This window comes from Ochotona princeps, chromosome X, assembly GCF_030435755.1.
Source record: "Ochotona princeps isolate mOchPri1 chromosome X, mOchPri1.hap1, whole genome shotgun sequence".
Taxonomy (NCBI): Eukaryota; Metazoa; Chordata; class Mammalia; order Lagomorpha; family Ochotonidae; genus Ochotona; species Ochotona princeps.
In genome coordinates, this window is record NC_080865.1 from 17,362,520 (window position 1) to 17,381,723 (window position 19,204).

At 37.9% G+C, this 19,204-nt stretch overlaps 1 protein-coding gene across 1 annotated transcript in view; it reads right to left on the reverse strand.

The window, feature by feature from the left end:
- Positions 1-6,145: 6,145 nt before the first annotated feature.
- LANCL3 (LanC like family member 3) overlaps positions 6,146-19,204 on the reverse strand; it is a 98,407-nt gene continuing 85,348 nt past the window's right edge. The window contains exons 4-5 of the mRNA XM_004587837.2: positions 15,726-15,933; positions 6,146-7,726 (exon numbers count right to left, since the gene is read on the reverse strand). Coding sequence (XP_004587894.2) covers positions 7,567-7,726; positions 15,726-15,933 — 368 coding nt within the window. The 3' untranslated portion in view covers positions 6,146-7,566. The remainder of the gene's footprint in view (positions 7,727-15,725; positions 15,934-19,204) is intronic.

Below are 19,204 nucleotides of genomic sequence, written 5' to 3' on the forward strand. Positions count from 1 at the left end.
TGTCACCAATTTAAAGAATGAACTGCCCATCCTGGCATTAGATTCTAAAGTCAACCTTACGCACTTACGACTATTCCACCCATAATCCTGGAGAGTATGTAAAACTCATGTTGCACTTTGCATGTATAAGAGTAAAGGCATCCTATGGCTGCAGACTTAAAAAGACATCTGTAATACCGAAATACTGAAGTTGAAAACCAAAGACAAATCATTTGAATCAGACATCTTATTTGAATGCATAAACATTTAAGAGTTACTGTAGTCAACTTGAACCAAATTCAGCAGCAGAGTTTAGTTTATTGGTAATTGCCACTTATGCACAGATCTAAACACAAAACCTATGGGTACAGGAGCAGAGATCCTGCCAAACCCAAGTGGCAAAATACCATTTGCTAAAAATAGACAGTAATTGAATATAATCTATATCTTTAAACTGATGACTATATCATAGCTACTGCATACACATTACAAGAACAGCACACATTAAAGCATGAAAATTAACACCACTTTCAAGTACATAAAAACAAAGCATTAGCAGGAACTGTATTAACTTTAAAACTGTGTATTTTATGTTTATACATATTCATGTCTAGTGCTACTTTCCCTGTCTTTTTAGACTGTTCAGCATTTCTAAAAGAATGAGGAGAAAGTGTGCATTTGGGAGTAAGACCTTACAGTCTTTTGTTGGTTTTAACTCCATATGTGGTAGTTCTAGAACAAAAAAGACATGTTGGCCCCAGGTAATTCTGAATACAAATGTAAGTATGCTAGGCTCCAAACAGTGGAGAGGAAATCACAAGTTTTTCTCATTACTTATGGCAATTTTTAGAATTCATATAGATACAGAATTCAACAATTTCAAATAGGTTTCTTTACATCAGAGAGTTTTCTGAGACTTGATTATGTGATCTCCATAATTGGGCAAAAGAACTTTCCTAACATTTACTCACAAAGTTCATTTTTTCCACAGGGCAGCTGTTAGTACTGCTAAGCTATACTTAGGAAAATATCACAATTCTCATACAACATAAAGTGCCCTAATTCCATTTTCTCTCATAAAAACAAAAGTAAGCAGTAAGAAGACCTTATCTATACGAGGAACTGAAACAGGATGCTAGCCTTATACTATCCAACACAGTGTGGCTTCTTGCATATTTGAAATAATGGTCAGGCCAAACTGAGATGTGTGCTAAATGTAACAGACACTCTACATATTGAAGGTTCAGTACAAAAAATGGAAAGTATATTGATTGTCTATTGAAATGATAGTACTTTGGATATATTAACTTAAATGAAATACAAGGGTATCTCCAAAAATTGTGACAAAGTGAAATTAAAAGATAAGTTTCTTTCGGTGCAAATTATTTTTTGAATTCCTAAATAATTTTTTCCCTGACACAGATTTCACATGAACTGTGTTGAAGACCCCTCAGAAATGTATTTCCAATTTTTTTAACCAAAATAAATGCAGACTTTTAATTTCATTTTCCACAAACTCTCAGAAGTACCCTCATGCATTATTAAAGCTAATTTTATCTTTTTTCTTTACTTTTTCTTCATGTAGCTACTATAAATGTTGAAGTTACCTATGTGGTTTGCATCTGTGGCTCACATTACATTTGTATTGGACACTGCTGCTATGTTTGTGAACCGTGAGGCTCTTAACTTCTACAGATTTAATAAAATATGAATGTTTAAGATACACTTCCCAAATTATAATAAGTACCCTCATTAATTATGTACTAACATATTGGGGAGCAGTTAATGCAATGTTAAGACCCATTCATTAATCAAGTTATGCTATGTTCACTCACTCAGATATATCTACTAGCTAAATGTTGGCTTTTATTTCATATGTGATACTGATTATACTTAAATCAGTCTCTTTCCTTTCACTGCTTTCACGGCACACACACACACACACACACACAGCAACTATTTCCTACTAAGACTAAAAACAGCAATAACAAAGAGAAAGCACGCAGAAAGTCCTTGCAAACCATTTTCACAGTCCCAGAGATGCCCTTTGTTTAAATTTTCCACATTCCCCTTCTTTGTTGGTGTCCTACAAGGAGAAAGGCAAGTAATAAGAGGGTAGTCTGATTTTAAGCTGTAGTTCTCTCCAATCCCCTCCCTTGCCCAGAGTAGTAATACAGATGAATGGGATTCCACTGAATATGTTTCAGATTCAGTTCAAAGGGGGAAAATACCCGGTGCAGAAAGGCAAAAGAAGATGTGGGGAATTCTGTAGATAAGGGACTTTGCCATTTGTGAAGGGGTCTAGGTAAAAAATGACTTTATAAAATTCAATCTTTAAGGAAACAAGTATATTTTGTAAAACCTGAAGACATCATCCATCAGGCCTCAACTCATTAGCACTTTTAATTAAAGAAACAAGGAGAGAGATCACACCTCTAGTACAAGATTTATAATGGCAGAGGCCCATACATTTCATGCCGCATTAAGTTAGTGGGGTTTTTAATTTTTTTTTACAACAGTAAAAATAAAATAGCCAGGTTTATTTGTGGAGAAAAAGCAAGACAAATGCATATTCTCATGCACAGCCACACTCATGGTGGGTTGTCCTACTTGCGATCTGACTACAAAATAGACCCAATTCCTGCTGCTGTTGACCTTGCAGTCCATCCTTCTGTCCAAAAGAGAGTCCAGGTTTATTTAGCCTCCAGCTCTTAGCTAAAAGCAGACGTGGACAGAAGAGATAAAGAAAACATCTACTCTCCCAGGAGGAAGGAGGTCACATGATAAAGCAGACACAGGATAAAACATATCATGCTGAACTACTTAAAGAGGAGAGGAAGGAGGGGAAATTGCTCAATCAGGGTGGTTTGGAATTAGAGGTCCCAGGAAGCATTAAAGCCCACCAGTTAGACTAGACTGGTGCTTAGCAGAATGAAGTATGCATTCATAACTCACTTTGAGATGTGCACCTCCCTGCCTTTTCATTTGCCCTCTTTGCATTCATGCCAAGATCGCATAGCCTTGGCAAACTGGAGGCTTAGCCATTTAGCTACTAATTTGGGACAGGGTTGTATAAATAACTCAAGCCCCCAAAGGAAAACCTCATATTCAACTGAGAATATATTTATATTCCTATATGTCATGTCATTCTAATTAAAAGTATAAACTAAATACAATCCCAAATTATTTTATTTCCCAATTTGTTTCACTCTGCAAACCTGGCCTGAGTGGCCCTTTTCTCTAGTTATTGGCACCACAATCTTTTGTTTTCAGTAAGCAAAATAAATATTTTCATTAAAAGGGGTTCTGGGTGGAAGCTGGGCAGGCATTTGGTGTTCAGGATGCCTTACCTCCTATGTCAAAGTGCCTGGGTTCGAGTTCCAGCTCCATTCCTGATCCCAGCTTCCTGCTAAAGCACACTCTGAGACACAGCAGGTAAAGGCTCAGGGAGTTAGGTCCCTGCCATTCCTATGGGAGGCCTAGGTTGTATTTCTGCTTCCTGGCTTCAGACTGATGCAGCCCAGTTAGTTGGGGGTATCTGGATTAATGAACCAGCAGATGAGATCTCTTTTTCTGTTTTTCAAATAAATTCAATTTTTTGTTTATTTTGTTTTTTAAGATAGTTCTGTAATGAAACTAGCCCTGGTAAATCAAGGCCTTCTGAGACACAAATGCTATAGTCAGGACTGACTGGTGGTAGAATATTAAAAATTTAACACTTGGTTTTAACCATTTTTAGCCAAACCTCAAGCCCTTCATCCACCTATGGTGATTCTGTTTGGTGCAATGCTTATTGGTAGCCCTAACTCATCAGGATCCTCTGTGCCATAGTAGATACTTAAAATATAGTATCCATTTAAATACATAAAGGGACTGAATATTTCATATCTATTTTATCATTGACAACTCTCCGGACAACTCTGTGAAGTGGGTAGGGTGGTAATGTTGATGGTGATGATGATGATGATGAAAGCAACCATAGCGGTGGTGGCCCATGGAGTTGCAGAACAAGGCTTTCAGATTTCTAACACAGGGCTCCTTACCTTGTTAATATCTTCCTCTTGATTGTGTGTTTTCTTAAAATAGTTATAAATTGCAAACACTTATGTTGCACTGAAATTAGTGGAATTTGTTTTTATAGGTACTAAAATAATTTGAGACACCTTGATTAAAATTTTAGTTTGTCAAAAAAAAAAAAAAAAAAAGCTACCAGTGCATGACCTGATTTAGCGCAGGCCAAGGAAACTATTTCCTGGGTTATCAGTAAGTGAATGCTGTTATCTTAATAGTATAATCCATTACCTGAACAAGTACAGGGCTGCCAAGCCTTTTTTTTTTTTCTAATTTAGCATTATAAATGGAACCAAAAAAGCAAAAACGTATGACTGAAGCAGGATTGGATACATAATCATAATTGGATATATAATCATATTAATGAAATTTATTTTCATTTCATACAAAAATGTCCTATATCAAAATATAATGCATCATTAAATAATCCTTTCAAATAACCTCAAGATTTCCATTGTTTTTATCAGGGTTTATACTTGTGTCACACAGAGTAAATAATATTAAAAATATACTAGTGGAGGTGAAAATGTCCCCATAGCCCATACGAGGCAATATGGTTAGGTACTATATTAAAAAATGTTACTTGGGGGCAGCTGTTAGTTATACTGTTGTTGAGATGCTGCTTTAGATGCCACCATCCCATATTGGAGTGCCTGAGTTTAAGTCCAAGCCCTGCTCCTAATTCCAGCTTCCAGCTAGTTCACACCCCGGGAGGCAGCAGTGATGGCTCAAGTGTCTGGGCCTTTATTGTCCACGTGGGAGACCTGGGTTCCTGGCTTCAGCTTAGCCCAGGCCTAGCTATTTCAAGCTTTTGGGAATGAAACAGCAGATGGGAAATTGTTCTTTGTCTCTGCCTATGTCTCTCTTAATTGCAAATATAATAAAACAAATTTCCCCAAAAAAGATATTATATAGGAAAAGACAACTTGAATAATTACATAAGTGACATACTAATTTCCTACAGTAAAACGTAAGGATCCTTTTGCCTCCTTCTTGAGGAAAATAGAAGAGTACTACCCCAAGTCAATAATTCACCATGTGGGAGCATTAACAAGCCTATTCTTGTTTCTAACCTACTGAGGTGCCATTTCATAAATACAGTCCCAAAACCTGGTTTTTGCTTGGATTTGACACCACAAAGGGCTGCCTTTTCACCACGGTCAACACAATGCCCTGGTCACTCCACCAGACCTTAAAGGAACATGCAAACAGAGCAGAGGTTCAGTTTTTCAAAAATCCCTGGAAATGGAATTGATATGATGAGCTGTGGTTTCATTTCTTAATGTTTTTGGTTTTTGGTTTCAAGGATGAGTGGTGAAAGACTAAGCAAGCAGAACCAGAAGGTAACTTTAAGGAAAGCCGTATTTGGTTCATTGCTGTCTCTCCACATTATAGAGTAGATAGATCACTGACTAAATAAAGTTGGAAAGTGAAACTGCGAGTTTGAATCCTTGTTCTGCCCCTTCCTGGCTAGGAGACTTAAGCAAAAATTCAACAATCTTCAAGGGGATACTGAATGATGACAAAAATGTTTATGTTCCCTAAGGCCTTGCTACTAGATGGCTATTATCTTCAGGATAGAGAAACTATATGCAATGAATTTAAAGTGAGATAGTGAAAAGTTGGTGTTGCTATCATTCCAAAAGACTTATGGTCTACGGCCATACCACCCTGAACGGGCCCGATCTCGTCCAAAAGACTTATGGCCTTTTAGCAGGTACTTGCCTATTCTGGAACCCAATTTGGGGAGCCATTTGAAACCTGATATTTATGGCGTATTTCCCCAAAGTTAGTGTTTTCACAGATGAACAACTGAGACCAAGTTTACACGATTACATCTGAGGATGTAAACTTGGAACAGTAAGCTTATACATGTCTCATAGTTTTTCATCATGTTGATCTAATTGTTATGATGAGTGAAAACGCACACAGAGCCATAAAACATGAAAAGGGTTCTCACTTTTTTGGGGTCAAATTTTTGAGAACCTTTTGAATGTTAGAGATATCTTCCCCCCAAAATGAGCCCACATACACACACATATGCGTGCACACACACATACACACACACACACTCACACACAGGCATGCCCACCTACCTACATATACATAAATATTTTGGGCAACAGAGAATTCCCTAACACTTTCAAAAGTATGCCTATGATTCAGGTAAGGAACTACTGAACTAAGAATAATTTCTAGAGTTTATATAAGGATAGATGACACAGAGATATACTTGTGTGTGTGCGTATATATATATATATATATCCTAACATTTAATGACTATTTAAATGATTAAGTCTTAAGCAGTATATTTCCAATGACCAAATTCTAGGAAAGCTAGACTCATTCTGCACATTTAAGTGACAGATGCTCCTACAGTGTTTTAGCTAACCACTATTTAATTGCAGCAGCTTCACAATTCTTATGTGTTTACACCTACAAATGGGTTTTCTACCAATTTCTAGTGGACCTTTTCTCTTGGAAAACAAAGTAACTAGCCAGAGCATTTCCTCATCTCTTAATATAATATTATTAAAATATTGAGCAATGTGCTTTCCACAAACACTGGTGCTTCTCTCAGCCTGTTTCTGCCTGTCCCAAGGGGCACAATATTCCATCAAAGGCAGAAACTACCCATCTTTATAGTGGTTACCCTCATCTTTGATCTGAGTAACTTTTACCAATAGTATATTTTACAGCTCGGCTAATAGCTTCATAGGGGCCATGTATATAAAGGCAGTTTTAAAATTTCACTAACAATAGACAGCTCACACCTCAAATTGAAAAGACACTTGACAGCAACATTTGCTACAGTGTTGGTTAGCCTGTGAGTTTTGCTGTACTAATTGAGCATTAGGAAAGGAAAAGGAGCCAGGAAAAGAAATGTTCTAAGGCCTAAGGCAACTTTCACTTTCAATGTATTACTTATGATATGACTTCTTTAAAGTGCCCAGGATAATACTAGGAAAAGAAAAGATTGATACGCAAATATCTCCATTCAGTAAACATCAGGAATTTCAATAAGTAAAGGTGTAGGACAACCAAGAGTTTCCTTTTATATCCTTCAGCATCCTAACACTTCATCACTTACTAGCAGTTTTCAATAACTTCAGTTTTGAATTGTCTTTTTTTCCCCAGAATTTAGGGGTGGGAGGTACCCACAAATGGCCAAATTCTCTCAAATTGTGAAGATATCAGCATTTTATTTCCATAGTCCATATTTGCTTTGTTTTCTCTATCCTAACTGAAAACAAATTCTCTTTCCAATTTTTTTTCCTCCCTGGTTTCACATCTATTTCTTGAAATACCAAAGATGTGCTATGGTTTCCTTCCTTTGCAGGTTCTTTCTTTCGTTTGGTATCACTCTCTTCAACTGCCTTTTCCCCTCCTTCTGGTGGCAATGTTAAGGCTTATGGTTGTGATACCATTGAATGTGGGTTATGTGGTAACTGCCTTGGGTAGGCTCAGGAAATCTCAGGGGGGCTTCTGCAAGACCGCAATGGAAGATGGAGCCTACTAAACAAAGACACTGAAGAGAGGGAATTCAGCCTGATTGGGCTGCAGCAGATCGATGAGAAAGCACACGGTCCCAGAGAAGCCTTCATACAAGCTGTAGATGCTTTCAAGGACCCGGGAACCGGCCTTGAATTCCTCGGTAAATAAGAATTGAGCAAACCTAAGAGGAGAAAACATAAATAATTTTAATATGAGTGTTTCCATACAATTGGCTATGGGTCAATATTTCCGCTTCCACAAAATTAAATGTTTAGCAGATTTTATTTCTAGAATTATGCAGTTATTGTAAGAAATAATTTTTCGCCACTGGCAAAATAAAGCAACTGTTATATAATTATGCATGTTTCACAACAAATCAAGCTGGCAAGCAAATCCAATATTTTCAGAGGTTGAAAAGCAAAGCAGTTTGGTATTTTCTGACGATTTGATTCCTCTGTCATCCAATAATTAAAAGCAAAAAAAGACAAATATAAATCACCCTATTTTTATTTATCTTGAATATAATTAAACTGATATATCACTGTTCCTTTGAAAAAAAAAGCAAATACTCTGTGTTTCTCCAGGCATATTATTTCTAATCTGGGTTTCATTTATCTGTGACAAAGAGTAGAGACTGAAAATAAATAGCCCCGGTTTTCTACAATCTGTGCTTTGGGCAAACAAAGGAAGAAGATGAATGGGAAAAGGCAAGCAACCTTTTATAACGATGACATCAAATAGCAATCTCAGCTCCATGACAGATAGTTTTTAAGACATCACCTTAGACATAAATCACTGTCCTCTACATTCCCTAAGCCTTTTTTTCCCTTTTACCCGTATTTACCACATTCAGATTATTTGTAATGAGCATCATTTGTATAGTAGTCTACAGCTTTTAAAATATTATCATGATGTTATCTTTTTACTGACTTACCCTATTTGTTCCCACTAGCAACAAAAATAAACAACAATTCTGAGGCTGGAGCTCACTTGATGAGCCCCAGAACTGATGCTGCCATAAATATAAATTATTGCTACTTCATAGGGGGTCTAATGAACAGTAATGACCTATTTGATCTTCTAAGGCTTTTGGAATTATTGGTGGTAGCTTAGAATCTATCAGCAGGAAACATGCAATTCTGTTCAATATAATGTTACTTGCAACTGTTTTCCTGAGCATACAATTCTAAAACAGAATTTCAAATTTTGACCAGTAGAAGAATGATACATCCTTTGAATTAACTCAAGATTTATAATTATATCATTAAATCAGTATCATGGTATAGCTTCAGAGAGGGATTTTATCTTTGTAGTCCTGTAAATCATTTGCCATTCTGGATTACTTCTCAGAAAAAGAAAATTACGTCCATAAAATAAAATAGTCAGGATTACAAAGGAAGTTAACTTTATTAAAGCAGTTAGAAAACCTTTAAACAAAATTTATGTTAAAAAAACATATTTGTTCCTTATAAACCCATTAAATGACAAAATACATTAGTAGGTCAAATAAATCCTGATGTCTAAGTAATGAAAAGACTAAAATATATTTTACAATACCTGCAACAAGAGTTAATATGAAATGAGAATATCTATTACTTGTATCAGTTGCAGAGTCACAGCTACTGTTAATACTTACTGAATTATCTCTGACTTAAATTCAGAATCAAAGGCAATATAACACTTTAATTTGAGATGCAATTTTTTCCCATGAAAGTTCACAAATCCTAGATGGAAAACCCTTGGTACAGTAGAGAGAGGAGAATTTTGGAATTGAGATACATGTATTTGACAATTTCATGTTATATGACCTTTGTCAAATTTCCTAATTTGGCTTTAAATTGGTGGAATTAGAGAACTGCATACCATCTTCCATAAACATTAAAGATTCCATATATCTGGCTTTCAGCATGTGGCAAGCATTAAGTAAATGAAAATACCTTTTCACATAAACATAGCAGAATTTTTATAAGACATAGGAAGTCATTCTACCATTCCTAAACAATTGAGCTTCAAACAGAGGACTTAGATATGTTAATGTTTTTTCAGTGCATGCATGTAAATATCATAAATATTTTATATTTTTTAACATTGCATACTGAACAAGAAAAGGAAAGTGACAGCATAATACTTATTTGTAAGTAATGAACATGTCTATTTACAAAACCCAACAGAATATAATGAAACTTAATAGAATAGACATGTAGCTCAGTAAGATGGCCAGATAAACAAGTTACTTAGAAGATACAATGCAAAATTTCATCAAAACGTACACCTCAAAGTTGATAAACCGCAGTATTTGTATGCTTTAGAAAGCTTTCATAATCACCACTAATAAGCCACGTGGAAATATTGGAGGACGATACCACTCAAAATAAATTTAGGAACATAGGAAAATGACAGGAATAAAAATAACAGGAAACATTAAGTCCTTCATCAGATCAAAAAGATCAATTACTTTTTTTACTATTCAGCCATAAAAAATAATGAAATCTTACCACTTGTAACAGAATGATCCCAGCTGGAAACGATTATGGTTCATGCAGTAAGCCAGTCCCAAAAGAACAAATATTATATATTTTCTCTGATATATGACAGTTGGTATGCAAAAATATATAAATGAACTGTACAAGGGAGACTAGCATGCTGGGAAGTAAAGGTGTTATACATTATATGCCTCTACTCTTAAATAAAAATAGGAATCCCAATGAAAGTTATAAACATACCTTAATTTTAGAATATTAGGTTTTCTACCTTTGCCTCTACTTACTATGTCATAATACATTTAAATATCAGAAAGCTAAACCTGTAACTTGTTCTAAGGGACTATACTATTAGGAAAGCATGGGGACATATGGGGGGAGAGGTGAAGGAGGAGGGAAGAGGAGGGCAGGGGAAGGATGAACACCTATACCTACCTAACTGCATATTGTGGAAGACAATAAATAAAAAAATATTTTTAAAGATTTATTTTATTTTTATTGGAAAGTCAGATATACAGAAAGGAGGAGAGAGAGAGTAGAAGATCTTCCATCTGCTGATTAACTCCCAAAACAGCCACAACGGCCAGAGCTAGCCGATCTGAAGCCAGGAGCCAGGAACTTCTTCCAGGTCTCCCACGTAGGTGCAGGGTCCCAAGGCTTTGGACCATCCTCAGCTGCTTTCCCAGACCACAAGCAGGGAGCTGGATGGGAAATGGGGCTGCTGGGATTAGAACTGGTGCCCACATGGGATCATGTGGGATCATATGCAAGGCGAGGACTTTAGCTGCTAGGTTACCGTGCCAGGCACCACAACAAATAAAAAATAATTTTTAAATAAACGGAAAGGTCTAGCATGTTCCTGAATTGAGAAACTCAAAATTTTAAAGATGATAATTATCACTAAAGCAACCTATAAGTTCAATGAAATTCCAACCAAATATCTGTAAAATTTTTAACTTGACAAACTGATTCTATGCTACAATCAGAGGAATAAGTGGAGAGAATACCTAAGAAAAATTTAGAATAAATTAATAATTAGATATGAAATTAGATAAATGGAACTGATGAAAGTCCAAAATAAAATTGGAATTTCAGATCATAGGAATAATGAGTCAAGAGATGCTACTGGAAATTTTCATTTTCATTAAACAAAATGGATATTTAACAGGTGCCATTTTAAAAAGTTCTAGATGAGAGAATCAAGATGGCAGAATAGGTTAAGGACACGTTTAAACGGACAGGAAAACATTTAATCAGGATGAAGCAGAGAGGACACATTCCAGGAAATAGGAGAGGACAGAACAACAGCAAAGCGGCACCTGGAGACTGACAGACACAGGAAAGCAGCGGGCACAGCAGTGTGGTGTTGCAGTGACTGATACTCCAGCAGCATTCGGCTAACAGCGATCTGAACTCCACCAGCAGCAAGAACTCCACCAGCAACCAGGTGGGAAGGGACTTTCACTGGGAGCTTGGGAGGTGAGCCCAGACAAAGAACTGTCCGTCCTGCTGGTCCGTTTGATTTGACCAGCAGCAGAGACAGAGCAGCAGATCCCAGACAGACAGTGTGAGAACAGGGTGGATTTCACAGCCTGGTCAGCCCCCTAGAGCCGAATTGGGAGCCATTTTGCGTAAGGAGGCAAAGGCAAGGGAAAGGACGGAGCATGCACTGAGCTGGGAGTGAACTCATTTCTGACTCAGTGAACTGCAGCAACGTGGCATTCTACAAGTTCCACCCAAGACAGGTCTGGGTAGCCCTAAGACCTAATGGCCAGCAGGTCAAGAACTCTAGTAGTGGTACATCAGGTGCCATTTTGTACACTGGCAATAGCTTTAGGACTGCAGGGGACAACAGTGAACTGCGCATGTGCTGATCTCGTAAGAACTCACAAAGGTCCGTGGATAACACTGGTCCCACAGGAAAATAATACCGACTGTGGCATCCTACGGGTCAAAATAGGTCCGTGTGGCACCCAGACCTAACGTCCAACAGGTTCCGACAAGATCAGCACCACCAACAACCTAACTATATAGGACGCCTGGTATCTCGCTAATCCTGGTACCTGCTCCAACTGAAAGTGGGAGAAAGGTTGCAGAGACAACAGTGCAGCCTCAGCACGATATCACAGGAGGTGGGGAGTGGTGAGCCAGGAGCTGGGGCTACGGAGTTCTTTGTGGAAATCTAACATAAGAACCCAGACCTGGAACTTACTGGAGGTTGTGGCACAAGTGGCTGCAAGTAAAGAGTTGTGTACCAACTGCAATAAGTAAAATCGCATTGTAGACCTGTGGGTGACACAGCTTAGAAACCTGCCCCAAGGAGAAGACTCTGCTAACCAGAAGTGCAATGACCAAGAACAAAAGAAGAGACAAAAGCACAATGAATATTACTGAAAACTCCCCTGCAAAGGAGCAAAACCCTATGCCAATTTCAGAGTTAACTGAGGAAGACATCGAGAAAATGGGGCACACAGAATCCATAAAACTCATTTTAAAGCTTCTGATCAACAATGAGAATCACATACAAGAGTTCAAAGAATTTAAGGAAGCAATAAAGCAAATCAAGGCTGATATATCAGAAATTAAGAACACAGTAGAGCAAACTAAAAGTACAATGGAGAGTCTCCAAAATAGAATGAAGCAAGCAGAAGAAAGAATCTCAGAATTGGAAGATATTTCCTGTCATCAGGGGGAAGCAAACAAAAAGCTGGAAGCAGAGCTGGATCCAGCCAAAACAAGTATTCAAGAATTGAAAGACGTTATTAAGAAGCCAAATATAAGAGTTATGGGAGTCCCAGAAGGTGCAGAAAGAGAAGCTGAGTTTGCAAATGTATTTAATGAAAAGTTTTAATGAAAAGTTAAAAGAATTTGCCTCTTCCAAACCTGCCCTACAAATGATACTTCAAGATGTTCTCTTGGCAGAGAAGAGGAATAGCACCTACCAAAACCAAAGGCCAACATGAAGAACATCCCAGTAAAATGACAAAAGAAGACTAAACCAATGAACAACCCATTCCTAAAATGACAGGACCAAAGTACCATCCATACTTATTAACCCTGAATGTAAATGGCTTAAGCTCAATCAAACGTCACAGATTAGTAGACTGGATTAAAAAACAAAACCCATCTGTTTGTTGTCTAGAAGAGACACACTTCACCAACAAAAATCAGCGGAAACTATATCACATGGGTTTTGTTGTTTTCTGTTAGTTTCATCTCTTCAAAACACTTTCTTTTGATTAAATCATTCAATGACTCGTAGATCATACAGTAGCATCATTTTCTGCAAGAAGGTTCTTGATATTCATTTCTTCAGCTACACGTTAGTCATTTAGTAGCATGTTATTTAACTTCATGGTGTTGTTAATTTCTTTTTTCTTCCTGATGTTGATTTTGTTTTATGGTTTTTCATTTAAGGGGATGTATAGTAGCTGTGTAATGGAGACTGTCATATCTACTAACATGTCATTTAACTTCATGGCATTGTAAATTTCTATTTTTCTTTCTATTGTTGATTTTGTATTATGACTTATCATTTGAGGGGATGTACAGTAGCTGTGAAATGGAGACTAACATCCAGATGTGAGGATACAATGTAGTATGCATTTCTACTTCCAGACAAAGAAGGACTTACAGTGAAACTGTTCACTGTATCTTGACAATAGGATGCTGGACTCTCTGCCATTGTCCATGCCTGCAATGATGGACATATGATTGTGTATGAAGAACTATATTTTAGTAATGATATAGAGGAACTAAGTGGGGGGGGAGGGATTTGGAGAGGGGATAAGGGAAATGCCAGGAGCCTATGGAATTGTATCATAAAATGATGATAATAATAATAAAATGTAAAAAAAATAAGTTCTAGATGAATCAAACATTTAAATGCTGAAGTGAAATTGTAGAGGTACTTATATAAACATAAATTGATCTGTTTTATCACCCAGGAAGGGGAAAATTCCTTTTAAAGCATAATACAAGTGTTAAGTGAAATATTAACAATTTTGACAAGAAAAATATTTGAATCTGTGATATAACAAATGACTGTAGACAGAACTGAAAAGGAAATGACAGATTAGGGCCCAGTGTGGTAGCCTAGTAGTTAATGTCCTCACCTTGCTTGCACTGGAACCCCATATGAACGCAGGTTTTAATCCTGCCAGCCCTGCTTCCCATCTAGCTCCCTGCTTGTAGCTTGGAAAAGCAGTAGAGAACGGCCTAAAACCTTGGGTCCCAGCACTCGCATTGCAGACCTGGAAGAGGCTCCTGGCTCCTGGCTTTGGATCGGCTTAGTTCCGGCTGTTGTGGCTGCTTGGGGAGTGAATCAATGGATAGAGGATCTTCCTCTCTGTCTCTCCTCCTCTATGTATATCTGACTTTGTAATAAAAATAAAATTAAAAAGATGCACATACTCCATTATATAGTGCCAAGATGAAATACCCAGACTGGGCCCCTGACTCCAGTTTCCTACTTATGCAAATCATGGGAGGCAGTAGTGATGACTTAAGTACTTGGTTTCTTGCCACCTGCATGGGATATCTGAATTGAGTTCCAAGCACCTGATTTTTGCCCCTGGCCTGGCCCAGGGCTGTTGCACACAGCAAACAGGAGCTCTCTCTTTTGTCTTTTTTTCCAAAAAATTATAAAGTATAAACAACGTGCACAGTATTATTATGTAGACATAGTAGAAGGAGCCTATTAAAATACACATATACATGCATATACAAATATATTCAGGTAGAGAGAAAAATCTGGAATAATACGATTTTAATTATAGTAATAACAGTGAACACTTATTATTAAATGATTTTAATGCTTTAATTCATTTAAAATACTAAGCATTGCTTTGAGGGAGTCACTGTCCTCCATATTTTGCAGATGAGATAGTTAATGCAAATAATAAATCACTTTTTAAAGATCCCATAGGCAATATGACAATAAGCAGGTGTTTCCTCTACCACGTTATTCACGGCCTTGCTGGCTCAGTTTACCAGTCAGAATTATTTCTATTAATACAAATAGTGCTTTCAGACCAGCAACTGAAGTTTGGTCTGGTTTGCAGGAAATAAGCTAAAAGAGGAAAATTTGCTATTATCTGTCAAAATTATAAACAATGTATATATACATATCCTTTCATGTGGTAACTCCATTTCTATGAATTTTCCTTTAGATATTCCTGTATGTATGCAAAATGACAAATGTACAAGGTTATTCATCACAGCATTACTTGCAGTCTAAAATAATGACAAATATATGCATAAGGTATTTTATCTCAGTATTTAGTAAATCATTACAGAAGTACAAATGTAGGTGGTCAGCAAGATCTAAGGTGCTACCATTGTATAAATAATGATGAACAAAATTTTACTAGGGATCTTCAAAAAGTTCACTGAAGATGAATATTACAAAAAAATCTATGCATTAATTTTTAACCAAAATGCATTTATCTTTTAGTTACATTTTCCCATTAAATTTGTGAACTACCCTTAGACACCCATTTACATGTATATACACAGAATACCTCAGGGAAGATAACCAAGAAGCTGATAACACTGATTGTCTCCAGAGAGGTCAACTAAATGGTCACAGGAGGGCACAATGTGATGTAATTCTTGCGCTTTTTGAACCATGTGACTATACCACCTGCTGAGAAAATTAGATTAAATTTTTGAAAAGAAAAGAGATTAAAAATGGCTGACCTTTGAGCTCGATAGATGTATTTGGAATTTCCTGTGAGCCGGTACAGCAGCAAGAAGACATAGGCACTGCCAGCTACACCATGGCAAATGCCTGGCCCCTTCTTCAGCAGGCCCTTCTGCCACGTGAGTTCTCCACACCGAATACATGTGTCCAGGTACTGTGGCTTCTTTGAAACCAGATAAGCTTTGGCAAACAGATAGGCAATGCCTGTGAAAATATCAAAGACATTCAGGGGTGACTTTCAGGATTTAATACTGCAGAGCTGAACTTGTTGAGCTGTGAGGCATCACAAAACACCAGTTTCTAAATTGATAGGGCAGAGGCGGGGCCTGAGACATTGCTTTTCTAACAGCACACTCTTGGGAATGACACTTAGAGCAGCAAGGCTCATGGAATGTTCCACGAGGGAGTATTTTCCCCTGTGGGGTTTAGTGTTGCCTTCAATGCATCATGAAGCTGGCCTCTGGAGAAAGAACAACATTTTAATTAGTCCATCAATTGATGAAATTCAGGATTTAACCTACAAAGAAGTTAATATTTAATGATGCATACTCTCCTAAGTATTACGCCTTTCTGGCTCTTTGGAATATTTACACAGCTTGCCAATTTGCCCACAGAGATTTGCAATTTGTACTGTTGAAGTACTTGTAACGATATTAATTTTCTGAAGAACAAAACTTAAGAGTCTTTTGAAGAACAATGCTCCCAAAAGACCTTGCCAAGACTTCTACCTGGGCTATGAGGTGAGTTCTTCCCAAGTCGACTGTCCCAAGGAAAGAAATATCTTCAAAACTCGTCAACAAAGGTAGTATCAATTCACAAAAGGAGGAACGGAAACAAGAGCAGCAGAGTTCTTTATAAAATTTTCCCTAAGTTCCAGGTGCCAGGTACTCAAATTCAAAGACAGTCCAAAGCCTTGGGTTCCTGCACCTGCTTAGGAGACCTGGAAGAGGCTCCTGGCTCCTGGCTTCGGATTAGCTCAGCTCTGACTGTTGTGGCCACTGGGGAGTGAATCAACAGATGGAAGATCTTCCTCTCTTTATATCTGACTTCGCAATAAAAATTTTTAAAATAATAAATAAATTTTTTCCACAAATGAAAGGAAAAAATTTTTAAACCTACAATTTTATTTAAGTATACACTCGTTCATTCACTGAAAGTGTTAACTAATTATCTCCTGTACGATAGCCCTAAGCAGAACTGGTTTCATAGGCATGTAACTTCTGCTAGCTCATCCACAGCCACACCTCTTAAAAGACTCCTATGTTATGTTTAGTACTGAGCTGTCGCCATTTTTAAATTTTCCTCAAAATTCCGGGTCCCACAAATTATGTATCCAGTACCAGCTGTGACAGAAATGCTCAATATGACTCTTGCCTTTCAGAAAGGTACTGTCTGGAAAGAAACACCTATGTATATGTGAGTGATACATAATGGAACATGTAGCTCATGATGCCACTGGAACATAAATGTTATTGTCAATAATACTGGAGTGAGGGTGCGGTTGGTTAAGCTGCTGTTTTGCGAAGTTGGCATCCTATAGCAGGGTGCCATTTTGAGTCCTAATTACTCAGCTTTATCCAGAGTTCCTCAAGTGTTAGGGTCCCTGATAGCCACATGGGACACCTGGAGGGAGTCCTGGCTCCTGGCTCAAGCCTGGCACACTCCTGGCTTTTGCCAGCATTTGGGGAATGAACCAGTGGATGGAAGGTGTGTGTGTGTGTGTGTGTGTGTGTGTGTGTGAGAGAGAGAGAGAGAGAGAGAGAGAGAGAGAGAGACTCTGCCTGTCAAGTAAATAAATAAATAATCTTAATTAAAACAATGCTAGGAGAATCAAAAAGATACTCTGAGGGAGAAAGTCAGGCAATGCCTTGGAGGGATCTAGAACTTTTTAAGATTTTGTAGGATGGATGGGAAATGCCAGTCTCAAAATAAGGCAAGGAGGGCATTCTCGGCATGAGAATCCCAAGGGCAAAATCTAGGAGCCAGAAAGGACAAGACACATGAACATGAAGGGTGTAGAAGAATAGACTGAGTTCTGATCATGGCTGCAAGGTGTACAAGATGCTTGCTTCTGCCCTAGTGCTTCAGCAAGAAAAAAAGCGCCATCCCATTCCTTCTGAGTTCAGTCTTGTGCAAACAGAAAGAATGAACAAATCATACCTTTCTGATGGCTTTTTTGTTTTATGAGCCGGCTAAATAGGATTGTCTGTACCCTCTGTTCCCTGAATTGCATTTAAAAGACTCCACTTCAACCGGATTTTCAGGTTTTTCCTCCCTTCTGAGTTCCTTGGCAGGATGTTTCTCATTTCAATAAATCTTGCTTTGCTCACTGCCTTGTCCATGTGGAACATGGACATCTCTTACCTGAGATAAGAACCAAGGCCCGAGCCCATCTTGTTTGTCATTACTCTACCTCTAAAATTTTTCAAATTTAGTTAGACATCCTTGATCATATTCTGTGGGCAACAGGGAACTAGTGGAAATGTTTTCATTGTAAACTGGTCAGTTTTTATATAACAATATGATTATTACTGTAAACAAAGTGGCATACATTGGTGTCAGCAGAGACCTAAAAAGGGAAATGTGCGATAGTTATGAAGTGATTACATTGGCACAAAGATGGAAATGAAGCAAATAAAAAATTATTCACAATACTTGGTGCCTCTTTAGTTACTGAGTACTGTAGGCAAGAGACAATAGCAGATACTAAGGTTTTAATAGACTCCTACAGCTTAACTGGAAATGTTAATCAGGTCATGTGTGGGAAAATAGAGGTGTCCTGGGAGCACACAGGAGGGCTCCTAACCTCCAGTTATGGTAGGAGAGGCATATTATGGGGCTGACGTCATCTAAACTGAGTATATCCTCGAGGATAAGGAGGAATTAGCCAGGTGTGCCAGAGGCTGTTGATGTCCTGCCTGGTTCCTTTTTATCTTTCCAGCAAATTCCACACTGCCTCAAGGAAGAACCAGCTTGTTGGTATACCCTGTGCCTTTTTAACTTAGCTCCTCCTCAGAGCCAGGTGAAACTATATCCAGGTGGGTCAAGCAGCTTTTTGGATTTTCTTCCTTGCCCTTTCCAGCTTACCTGCTCCTACACAGGTTGCTTCCAAGAGTGAGCTCTGCTTCTAAACACTGTTTACTAAAACAGTGCCTCTAAACACTGTTTCTAAACATGTAAAGAACATGTTGAAGAGGGAAGTATTCCAACCACGAAAAGCCTAAATGGCTTCCTGTTGCTCAGATAGGTTAGCACAACACAGGATATCCTTTGTGACCCAGCTTCTGCTCTGTTCTCTTCTCCCTTCCCCGCGTGAAGCTTTACACTTCAGAAAACCAAACTGCCCACATTGCTTTTATGTTGATGATGTTCACTCTTTCTTAAACAAGCTTCCTACCTTTCCTGGCTTAATTTATGCCAATCATGGCCTCCTCTAGGAAGCCTTCTCTGAACTTACAGGCAGCACACCAGAAAT